Source organism: Eublepharis macularius, chromosome 9 (assembly GCF_028583425.1).
Source record: "Eublepharis macularius isolate TG4126 chromosome 9, MPM_Emac_v1.0, whole genome shotgun sequence".
In the NCBI taxonomy this organism is placed as follows: domain Eukaryota; kingdom Metazoa; phylum Chordata; class Lepidosauria; order Squamata; family Eublepharidae; genus Eublepharis; species Eublepharis macularius.
In genome coordinates, this window is record NC_072798.1 from 74,839,695 (window position 1) to 74,852,386 (window position 12,692).

The 12,692-nt window shown below is 40.9% G+C and overlaps 1 protein-coding gene across 1 annotated transcript in view; it reads right to left on the reverse strand.

The window, feature by feature from the left end:
* Positions 1-12,692, reverse strand: part of DOCK4 (dedicator of cytokinesis 4) — a 336,163-nt gene that overhangs the window by 123,914 nt on the left and 199,557 nt on the right. Inside the window, exon 13 of the mRNA XM_054987847.1 lies at positions 3,671-3,796. Coding sequence (XP_054843822.1) covers positions 3,671-3,796 — 126 coding nt within the window. The remainder of the gene's footprint in view (positions 1-3,670; positions 3,797-12,692) is intronic.

The following is a 12,692-nucleotide window of genomic DNA, read 5'->3' on the forward strand; positions in this document are numbered from 1 at the left end:
TGCTGCAGAAACAATATTGTATCGTATTGAGTAAAAAAAATTACAATCTGTAGTGTTTTGTATATCTTGTTTTTAAAATGGAAGCTGAAGGGCTCTTCAACTGAGGTTCACAGCCTAAAGCTGGAAGATCTGAGTGACAGACACAGAGATAGAGAGGAAGGCCTGTTCTTCACTTTGAAGCCTTTTCCGGTTGCTACAATTGTATTTTGTTCCCTATTATAAGCTACTTTTTGGGTCACCACCACTGGGGAGAAAATGGGATATATATTACAAAACCACTATTAAGTATCTGCTACTTTGTCGTCACAAGAAAACAGATCATGATGATCTCTGTGGAAATGTTTATCAGCACAAAATATTATTTTCTTTAATAAGACACACAGAGAAACGAATTCTTCATGTGAAAAATACCTCACTTTTTACAATTCCATGAATACACATCTAAGCAAATAAGAAATGCACTCTAAATATATAAAGTGACAACTAATTAACTTCATGATGCTTATTAACACACCGTTAGATCTTCAAAATCTTCAAGCTTCAAAACAACTTGAAAATTACAGGTCCGTTTTAGAAACATCGAACAGATATGACAAAGTATCTTCTTTTTGTTTTTATGGTTCAGGATTTAATAAGTGACTAGAGAGAAAAATCACTCACACATGCACACAAACTGAAACAAAACAGAATTTAAATCACTTACAATATTTCCCCCCTAGCAAAGTCTGATAAAAATGTTTCCCTGTAGATGGTGCTCATATCCAGCATCTGAACTGTAGTGTTGACTAATTACTCAGGTTCCTAAGCAGAAACACAGAATATCTGCTGCACTGATGTAAAAGGAGAAAGAGATCTCGTCTACTGGATAAAGTGTTGGTCCTTGTCTGGGCCGCTTAGAGGGAAGAACAAAAGCATGTACTAAAAATAAATTACTCAGAGTGTTAATTTTGTTCAGAGTGTCAGACTGGGCAGACCAGGGTTCGAATGAACCATGAAGCCTGTTGGGTAATCTTGGTCATTCAAGAGATCTCATCTTAGGGTTCACACGGTTGTTGTGATGATAAAGCCTAGAATGGCGTGTGCAATCCTTAATTTCTTGGATGAAATAGATGTTTTTTAAAAAAGAAAACACAAGCAGGAAACCTGACATGCTTCTTGGAACCACATCAACCATGGGATTCTAATACTGTTTAATAATAATATTCAATTTATATACTGCCCTTCAGGACAACTTAACACCCACTCAGAGAGGTTTACAAACTGTATTATTATTTTCCTCTGTGGGGTGGGTGGGGCTGAGAGAGCTCTGAAAAGCTGTCTGTGACTGACCCAAGGTCAGCCGGCTTCAAGCAGAGGAGTGGGAATCAAACCTGGTTCTCCAGATTAGAGTCCTGCCGCTCTTAACCACTACACCTAACTGGGTCTCCATGCTTTCTTGGGAAAGTATCCTACAGGAAGTGAATGGAGGTAGACAGTGGTTTCCACAGAACTTGATAGTTCTATGGTTATCAGGAACAGTTACCAGCCAGCACTCATGTTTAATGTTGTGTGTTCCAATCACTGTACAGAATATACATTCTCTGGTCAGACTCTGTTATTTATGCATTAAGGCATTGGAGGGGGTATAGCCAAAAAAAATCCTCTTGCTTCTCATTTTCTACACTAGCCGCAGTTAGCAACACAAAATTCATCATGACTGAGGTACGATGATCACTATTCAATAAAAACCTCAAAAGTTGAGCAGTTATTCAAACAATAGCATGCACCCAATTACTGAGCTGATGAAACGCCAAGTTGAAATCTATATTTAAGGGGGGGAAATCTTTCAATCAAAGCGATGCAGCACTTTACAGCAGCTGAAGTCTGCTGTGGCTGACCACACACAGCTTGACTGTAATGTGCATTTTCATAGTGCTACAGCACATCATCCACTTTGTTTCACAACAGGAAGTCAAAAGAGGAAAAATTATTTATAGCAGTCAGAGCAAAATGTGACAATGCACAGCAGAGGGCCAATGTATCATGCACCACTAGCAAAGAATGGCATCCAGCTAATGGGAATGCCTGGAGTTTGGGGAAAGCTGTTACTCATTAGCATCAGCAACATCGTTTTCCAGTGTTCTTGATAGCATTACTTCAAATTATCGACCACAGTAAAATAAAGCTGGGGAAAGCTGGCAATGATAGAAATCGCATTCAAAAGTAGCTAACATTCAAATTTTGCAAAATTAAAATGTCTGAACCAGATTTATTGCTTTATGTCTCAAGATAATTTCTCATAACTTTGTGCGGGGTGGGGAGGTACGGTGGGGTTTCAGAGGCAGGATGTGAATTTTCATATTATTGGATGTCAGGAAGTTTTATTTACGTACTGAGTCTTACCAGTGAAATTGCTGAACTTCAAACAAATGTTTCTTATTGACACTGTAAAGAAGATACATGTGCCATGGTTTCATGGTAAAAGGAGTATGTGATAGAAGATTAACCTTTTAACCCTAGCTGTTACCTACAAGACACACAAAAATCAAAACAGAATACTTTCCAGCTGCTACAGTCCAGTGAAGAAACGTAGGATTTTTTTTTTAAAAACCCTCTAAAATGTGAATTTAACTATATAAATCTGATACTAATAATTAGATGTATAATAGTCTCAAACGCCCAGCAGTGGGAACTTAAAGTCTCCTGCCAGTATTTGCGTTCTCTGGATTTATCCGTTTATAGCTACCGTCTATTTACTTGCCAGAGGTAGAATTCCTAGAATTCTTGCCAAATATTTCTGGTCTAAGCAACAAAAACTCAGGCCAGGCTGCCTCTCCAACAACTGTTCTGATGTTATGCTACACTCACTACTTGCCAAATCTTTCTTACTTCCTATCACACTAACCAAACTCCTTGGTTTCTCCTTTCAATATCAGATCATGCCTTGACCACTGTTAGGATGAGTCTGTTCTGCTCATTTGTTTAATCTGCCACGGACTGGGGGAGAGATAACTGTGAATTTCTTGCATTGTGCAGAGAATTGGACTAGATGACCCTTAGTGCCACTTCCAGCTTTATGTTTCTATGACTTCTTGTCCCTGTGGTTTTACTTTCATACATACATATGTATGTCCCATCAAGTCGTAACCCCAGCAAGGGCTTTCAAGGCAAATGAGAACAAGAGGTGGTTTGCCATTGCCTTCCTCGGTAGAGCATGGTTTTATGTACCAACTTTTAATTAAAGTTTACTGCACAGAGAATATGTTTATTGCATATATTTGTCTGTCTCAAAGACTTGCACATTCAGAGCACCCCAATCCTCAGCATTTAATTAGTTCCTTCTACTTTGAATGAACTTAAGTGCTACATTAAAATCACATTTAAACAATGGCAAAAAGATACATAATACCAAAAGATAACAGGAATCCGAGGAAAATTGGGATCTTTCTGTCATTCATCCACTACTTTCTACAATCTGTGGACAATTACTACAATATGCTCTAAGTGGTGATCCTCTTGATTTCAGTTCAAAAAATTCATCTTATGAAGAATGTCACAGCCCTTTTCTTTCATAGAATAAGACACAGAATAAGAAAGACATGTGGTCATGGCACATCAGAAGCTGGCAATGTGTCTTTAATTGCCTTACACCCCCTCTCAAGGGCATGAATCATATATTTTGCTAACTTACCAGGCATGATAATATTGGAAAACCCCAGCTTTCTTGTTATTGATACACCATGGGTAAACATGGATGTATACTCCCTTCTGATCTGTTCAATGTCTCCATGTAGCAGCTGAAGAGATACAGCCAGGCCTACAAAGGAAGAAAACATGATAAAAAACCTGACAGATGAGAATGGTGGGATACAATTATGAAACATGTTGCCACAGAAATGCCATCGGGAGAACCAGAAAAATGGCACACATCTCCAGAGCCACAGGCTTGGAGTAGATTATTCCCAAGACCACAGTCAAGAGATTGGAAATTGTTTTGACACACACACAAGTGGATATTGGAGATGATCAGAGTCTGTAGTAAAACTAGCAACAGACAAGTTCAGACAACGGGGTATACACAACTGTCTGCAGACGTTACAAAGCAGGGGTTTTCTCCTTCCCGTCCCCACTAAAGACCGCTCAGCTCTGCAAAGTTTTGTTCCTGGAGCCAACAGACTCTTATGAATTTTGACAAAAGTGGAGGTTGGCAGTCAGGGAGGAAATCAGCATATTTCCCCTTCCCCTTCTGTAGACTTAGATGCCATGAAGTACAGGCTTTTTCTTCCTCTGAACAAAAAAGTGAGACAATTTAGATGACAAAACAGGATGGGAGCAAAGGGTTAACACCACCTTCCCCCCAACAATGACTTCCAGATAGAATGAGCAGCCCATCATGGTTGTTTTTCAGTTTAGAAAAAATGAGACACCCTAATCAGGGCTCTACCATATCATATCTGGTTATTTATTTGTTTTCTTATACCCCACCTTTCTTTCCAATGGAAACTGAAGGCTGCTTACATTGTCCTCCTCTACTCCATTTTATCCTTACAATTTCCCTGAGGTAAGGTAGGATGAGTGTGCAATCGGCCCGAGATCATCCACCATATTTACATGGCAGAGTGAGGATTCAAACCTGGGTCTCACAGATCCTGGTCTAACACTCTAACCAGTACACCACACTGGCTCTCTAATTAAACACAACAGCCCTTCTTGTCTGAACATGGTGTGTGGATATCGTGGTGCTCATAGTCCATTTTGTTGATGGAGGTGAGACACCAGGTAAAGCAATAAATCAAGGACCTCACTGAGGTTCATTGCTATTTGGATCCAAGTAGTTTAGAGCTCTATGAATAGAAATAAGAATCTCTCAAAGATATGATGCTACAAATGATACTGTAAGCTCAAGAATAATATGCTCTTGGCAATTCACTCTCTAACTGGAGTTTCAGGATAATAATTAAGGGCAATCCCACAAGCACAATACAATAGCCTTACATATGAATGACAGTCACCAGGGCATATAATAAAAAAGTCTTTCCAGTTAGGCTTGCTGACATATTTTCCTGACTATTGCTGTAGAGTGCTATTTCTTAGAGGGTAACAAATCAAAGAACTCTCCAGATCTGTGAGCCTAACAGACATAGTGTAGGCAAACTCATCTTCACAGAAAGTATGAATAAATTCTCTGTAAATACTAAGATCACAGAGACCGGGCATGTACCGGATTAGTGTTTAAATATACTGAAGTAACTTGAGGCCAATAGTTACTTTCACATAAGATTTATCTAGGTTGTTGAGGAACTGACTTCAGGCTAAAACTGCACCCAGTGAACATTACACACGTTTACTTTTACTTTGCAAAAACAAGTTAGGTTTAATCAGGGTTAAGATTTGTTTTCTAGAAAGTACATACTCCATATACATTTTATATGTCACTATTTCTTTATACACTGTAACAAGTTTAAGGGACAAAAAGCAGCTGATTTAGATCAGCTCTGCAGCAGTAGTATTTCCACTGAAATAAGTCAACATGGAACAAACAGAAAGAAAAAAAATCACATCTGCCTTCTTTCTTCATTGGGTCTAATAGCAAATCAAGGTGTCTGATTTTATTTCAGGAAATGATGAGGGAGGGAACCAGTTAAGCCCTTCCTGTCCCAAGAAAGCAGCCTCAGTCCACACTCCCTCCAGCTGCTTCGGAAGCTTAAATTACAATGCAACAGGTAGCTTGTTCCCAAGTCAACTTACATTATCAAAGAAAACATTTCAAAGGTTAAAAATATTTGTGCTGAGAATATTATTGTTACTGGTGCCACTGAGGTATTAATTTATTTATTTATTCATTTCAATATATATTCCGCCCTCCCTACATTTCCAGCAGGCTCAGGGCGGATTACAGGCACATACTGTCAAAATATATAAAACAATTATTATAAATTAGCAACCATAAAACATCCAAAAATATTACACAATTTAAAATACATATAAAAACCTGAACACAGCAGCACAACTGACCAGCCTAAGTCATCTTCAGAGCATCCTCATAGTAAAAAGATGATTTAGATGGGGGGCATTTGTGTGGTGGGGAGGGCCCAATCCACCAACAACCGGCCAGGGGGACTCCACCTAGCACCGCCTATATGCCTGGCGGAACAGCTCTGTCTTACAGACCTGGCAACAAGATAACAAGTCTTGCCAGGCCTTGGCTTCATCAGACAGAGCGTTCCACCAGGCTGGGGCCAGGACCGAAAAGGCCCTGGCCCCAGTCGATGCCAGGCAGGCCTCCCTGGGGCCAGAGACCTTTAGCAGATGTTTCTCACTGGAACGAAGAGTCCTCAGGGGTTCATATGGGGAGAGACGGTCCCGCAGATATGCAGGTCCCAGTCCGCATAGGGCTTTATAGGTTAGTACCAAAACCTTAAACTTGATTCGGTACTCCACCGGTAGGCAGTGCAGCTGACGCAGTGCCAGCATTATGTGCTCACGCATCAGCAGTCCTGTGACAACACGCGCCACCGCATTCTGCACCAGCTGTAACCGTCGGATCAGGTTCGGGGGGAGCCCTGCGTAGAGCGCGTTAATGCCACACTAGGAGTGTTAAATTCAGCTACTTACCATGTACTTTAAAACCCTCCTTTAAATTCAAATTGCCATGAAGATTTAATGAAGTCCTTCAATGATTTAGAGAAAAGGGGCTTCACGACCATGAATGTGGAGACATCATTTCTCTTGAGTATGATCGGGCACAAAGCCAACATTTTTGTGCAGCCGTGTTCATTATGATGATCATTTCAGGCATTCCTGGAGCATAGTCTACCTTCAGACAGTTTCAAAAATCTACACACAATTTAGTAGCAGCCGGAGGAGGTAATTTTAGTAAATAAAAAGGTGTTTTTTTAAAAAAATGGAGAGATATGCCACTAACAGGACCAACTTGCTAATAATAGAGATTTAGGCATAAAGCAGATTCCAGTTGACCTACATAACAGTTTTCATTAAAACCATTCCTGTCAAATTACTGTGCCAGTTTCACTGCTAAAGAGTGCCTGCGTAGCTAAGCTTATGGCAACCTTAGGCAGCAAAACCTTTTCTGGTTGATTAAATGTCACAGATTGTTGTAACCGTGTAACTAAACACCCTTCCAATCTTCCAGAATTTAATTGCATTAGAATGTAAACAAAGTATAAGACAGTATATGGAGGTAATAACTGCATGAGCACCAACCTGCACAGACAGGGGAGAGATACATGGCTGTACTAAATTATTGCAACCAGTGCAGGTAATGAGAAGGGAAATACAATACAGTGTGTTGTAGGCAGTGAAAGTAATGAGAATAGAACAGAAATCTGCAGTTTCGTGACTCACAAAGCAGCAGTGGCGACTTAACAGCAGTGGTTCCTGCTCTGAAGAATATATAAAAACCTAGCAAAACGGCTGACATTAGGACGGGCAGGAAGTATGCAGGATGCAGACCTCTGCATTTAAGGGACCTTAATGTCTGTGCACAGAGCACCTCTTCACACGAAATCCCCACTTAATGTCAGGGGCAGAATTTACTTCCATTGTAACACTGGTTGCAAGACACAGTACTTCACTTTACATTATATACTTTTAATATAATCTCTTATCCAAGGAATTTTTCAGCTAAAATTCAGTGCTGGAAAGGCAATTTAAGGAGCAAAGAAGGTTCACATAAGGATAATTGGGAAGAAAGTATCTATTGCATTCACTGACGTCTACTTAGGCTTAGTTGCAGCGACAGAACAAAAGGGCCAAGCCAAAGTCTTCCCAGAAAAGGTGGGTTTTGAGGAACAGGAGAGAAAGCATAGAGTTATGTAATGCAGCAAGATACCTTCGGGTGGCTGTGAGTGAGAGAGCCGATGGAGCAGAGATCTCTATATTCTGATACAGAAGTAGATAAATGTGTGTGTGCGGGGGGGGGGGGGGACATGGGGACTGGAAGGTAAGGATGAGATGCTTGCACTGGGTGTAAACAGGAAGCCAGTCTAAGGATTTAAGGGCAGGCACCACATGGTTTGAATGAAAAGAAAGAGGAATTATTTTGCTAGAAGAGTTCTAATTAGAGGTCTGAAGCATGAAAATGAGAGGTCAGAGAGGAAAAGGATATAGCAGTCAGAGAAGATGAATTGAGCATGAGCTGATTTTCCTGAGGAGACTGTATTTCAACGTATTATACAGGAGGAAGAGATATAACTTGGTAACTGGCCAAAGAACAAAGGAAAAGAAGCAATCAAAGAAAAAGCCAAGGCTTCAAACTTGCTTAACCGGTATATGGTGGCATCATGGATGGTTATGGAGTATGGAAGGAAAGCCTAGAAGAAAATAATTTCTCAATTATTTTCTACTCTCAGGAGTGAATGGCAGCCAATAATGGGGCAGACCAAAGAAAACCTTTGGGTGGACTTTTCCTGCCCTTGGTAGCAGACCATTTGGACACAGGCCTCAGCAGCTCTACCACGAATTACAGTCCGTTTTGTCTGGATTACACAATTGACTATAGCAGCACTTGTCAAACACTGGTGGCCAAATTTCCTCACAGAAACTGCCATGCCTTCCCACCATCTCTCCTGTGACTAAATGCTTACTCAAAAACCATGAGTCAGTGCTCAGTTCATTAATTATATTGTATTAAGAGGGTTTTTAAAAATCCTTTCATGTGTTGGTTTCCTTGGATACAAGCTGCTATTTTCTCATTTCTTCAAAACTTTCAATTTTTATCTTTTTTTAAAAATTAAGAGACAAATCGTATTGTACTAACCCGAAATCAAGATCTTAGTTTGAGAAGTTGATCTCGCTATCATCTTCAGTATGGTTGGCTATGTATCTCCCAGCTCACATTAAGTGACAACAGCAAGGGACTATGAGGCCACTGCCTTGACTCTATTTTCCCCAATCCTTCACTTTAAGGCACACATGGCCATGAACAGTCTGTCTATGTCAGTGAATTAGGACCTCTTTTTTCTTAAATATACAAGAAGCCACAATGAGGAAACTAAGTTTATGAAAGAGCTCTGCTTCAACTGCTCGTTGTCTTCTAAGTGCATAGTAAAGAGAAGTTTACAGTTTCTGTAACCAATTAAAACACTAAGAGCCAATGGGAAGTGGCACAAATTTCTTTCCAGTAAGGGAAGATCAGCTATATTCTAACTGGCTGTAAAGGTCTAACAACAGTTCACTGTTTAATTCTGACACTGTTAAACTGATCTCCCTTCCCCAGTGTGTCTTCTACTTTGCAAACCAGAAGCTGGTGTCTTATTTCAGTTTATGAACAGTGTCAGACACCGCCAGTTTCGATTTTAAAAGTTTTCTTGAAAAATTGCTATGGAGCAGGGCTTTTTTCCAGCAGGAACGCAGTGGAATGGAGTTCCAGCACCACTAGAAAATGGTCACATGGCCGTGGCCACACCCCCTGATCTCCAGGCAGAGGGGAGTTTAGATTGCCCTCTGCGCAGTGGTGTGGAGGGCAATCAAAACTCCCCTCTGTCTGAAGATCAGGGGGCGGGGCCACCAGCCATGTGACCATTTTCACCAAGGGTGATTTAAACTTTAAAAAACTTCCAGCTGACCCAAAGTGACATCATTGTGCGGTCCTGAGTTCCATCACTGAGTTCCACCATCTCTTTTCCAAGAAAAAAAAGCCCTGCTGTGGAGAATGACAACAGTCACACTAACAACTAAGAAGGAAAGCAATTCATACAGTAGGAGAATATGGCTCAATTCAGATATCTCAAAAAAACCCACAGTGTAATTTAACTACGGTGAAATGTGACTGAATGTAAGCGTTCGGTGAGTGGGCTGTCCCTTTAAGGGTATGTGGCAACAGCCTAAGTGTAGCCGCTTCTTTGTATGAATAGCCATTTATTTCTATAGGATAAAGTAAATACAGCTGATTTTATTGAAGGATGCTGTACTACAAACTAATGTGCAACTGTTCATAAGGCCTTTTGTAAGAGATGCCACCAACACTCGATGCTCAAAAGTGACATTTTAGCTCTAAATTCTTCTAATTCAAATTGTACATAAAAGTCAATAATTCTCCAAACCCCTTTTATTCTATCACTTTCTGCCAATCAAAAGGCAAAAGTCTTCTTTCTCCTCCCATCCCAAAAATGTCTGTCTTCTGGCTCTCCTCCCAAGTACCTTTGCATCTAAAGCATCAGGTACTCTGTGCCCAGGATGACCCAGGCATGTCTCAGATGCAGCCAAAACAGCATCCAGTATACTGGAGAAAGGACCCGGAGGCCAAGAAGAAGACAGACTTCCTGCTTGGCCACAAAATGGCTGGCTGATCAGCTGGCAAACAGTATTACCTCAATTACAATCTGTGAGGGTGAGGAAGGTACGAGAATGGCTCCTCAGAGTTATTATGAGTCAGAACAGGGCTTGGAAAAAACTGAGCTATTTGCCAATGTTTAGCAAATAGCTTATTTTCTCAAATCCCATTCTAATATTTAAATAAATAAATAAATAAATAAATAAATAAATAAATAAATAAATCCTGAGCCCAGGGAAGAAAACCTCTCTCTAATCTTCACATAAACTATGGAGTGAACACTAACTGTGTACAAAGTGCCTCAAATGGAGCCAAGGCTCAACAATGACAAAGAAATGGAAAGGGAACAATTAAATCACATACATATTCCTTCTGTCATGAATAATCATCAACTAGCCAGTACACATTTGTGACTGGGATGAAAGCCTGCTGTAAAGCATAGAGATGGGCACGAAACGAACCATGGAACAAAATTCCGTATGGAATGGCTGGTTCGTTTGCAGAGAAACATGCGTTCTGTGGGATTGTGTTTTTACAGAACAAATTTTTCCAGCCGTTCCGTGGCTGGTTCGGAGTTTCACAGACCCAGTGCCAGTTTCAGCCCATGGGCTGAACCCAGCCCATGGGCTGAACCCAGCCCATGGGCTGAACCCAGCATGGAGTCTGTGAAACTAAGAACCCCTTTCTCCATCCGCTCTGGCAGCAGGAGAAAGAGATAGTCAGTTTCACAGACCCTGCAGTGGAACCAGCATGGGGTCTGTAAAACTGACAGCCTGGGCAGCAGGAGAAAGGAGCTGTTAGTTTCACAGCCCCCGTGCCGGTTCCAGCGCGGGGTCTGTGAAACTGACAGCCCCTTTCTCCTGCCACTCTGGCAGCAGGAGAAAGAGGCTGTCAGTGACAGCCTCTTTCTCCTACTGACAGGAGCGGCAGGAGAATGGGGCTGACAGCCAGAGCGGCAGGAGAACAGGTCTGCCAGTTCCACAGAACTCATGCTGGTTCAGCCGATGGGCTGAAACCGGTGTGGGGTGAGTGAAGCTGACAGCCCCGTTCTCCTGTTGCCTGGGCAGCACAAGAAAGGGGCCATCTGTTTCAAATGCCCCGCACCGGCTTCAGCAGCCGGTGCAGAGCAGTTGAAATGCCATGAACCACGAACCACAAAACAATTCCTGAACTGGGAAAATGTCAGAAGTTCGTGGTTCATGGTTCGTGGAATGCTACGAACCACAAATCACGTGGTTCGGGGTTTTTTTTGGTTTGTGCCCATCTCTAGCAAAGAATGACATTTCAAGAAAAGTTTCAACCCAGAAATCCTTTGCTTGGAAGTTGTCACTAGTGTCTCTTAGTTTTAATTTTTTTTAAAAAATCTAGAAACAATATCCCATATTGACACTGAGAGATCTCTGTCTTTTGGTGCTACACCTCTGAAGATGCCAGCCACAGCTGCTGGCGAAACGTCAGGAACTACAATGCCAAGACCACGGCAAGACAGCCCGGAAAACCCCCAACAACCAATATCCCATATTTTCCAAAGTACTTGTCACATTTGTAATGGTTTTTAAAACTTAAAAAGCATAACGTAATATTTGAACCTCAAACTAGTTCACTTCTATTGTCAATTTATCATTAAAATTAATTGAGCAATAATTCCTAAACAATATTCTCCATCAGAGTTCAGTTGCTCAGGTTTTTCATTTGTTGAGAACAAAGAGAGATATTTTCATGCTGTGTGTATTTATGTTGAATCACAACATCTCAGCATCATTCTCGCTTTGAGTTTCTTTCAATGGCAGCCCTCAGTGACAACTGAAGCTTAAACACATCAAAATATAATGTACATAATCCCCTTGTCACTGAAGTGTAATGAAGGATTTAAATGGCATATTAATATCCTGTCACTGGAGCATAAAGTAATTAAACAAAAGCACTCTTATTGTATGAATGTTATTCAGAATGGGTATGAAATACAACACTTTAAGTGCAGTTGATGCATCTCTGACACTAGTAAGAGAGATTCAGAAGTCTGTTGGATCAGATGAATAAATATATAAAAGAGTAACAAATTTCAGACGGGTTGTCATTTTAACCCTGCTACAACAAAAAACCAACCCAGAGTTGTGTTGCATCTTAAAGACTAACCATTTTTTATTCTGGCACATGCTCAAAAAAGTTTACCCTTTCACATGCCAAAAATTTGTTATGCCGTAGAGGTCTCTTCTCTCACATGCCAAACATTCCACCCTGGGCTACATCTCCACATCACTGGATATTGATAATAATAATAATAATATTTGATTTATTTTTCAGGATGACTTAGACCATACTCAGAGTGGTTTACAAAGTATGTCATTATTATCCCCACAACAAGACACCCTGTGAGGTGGGTGGAGCTGAGAGAGCTCTGGAAGAGCTGTGACTGACC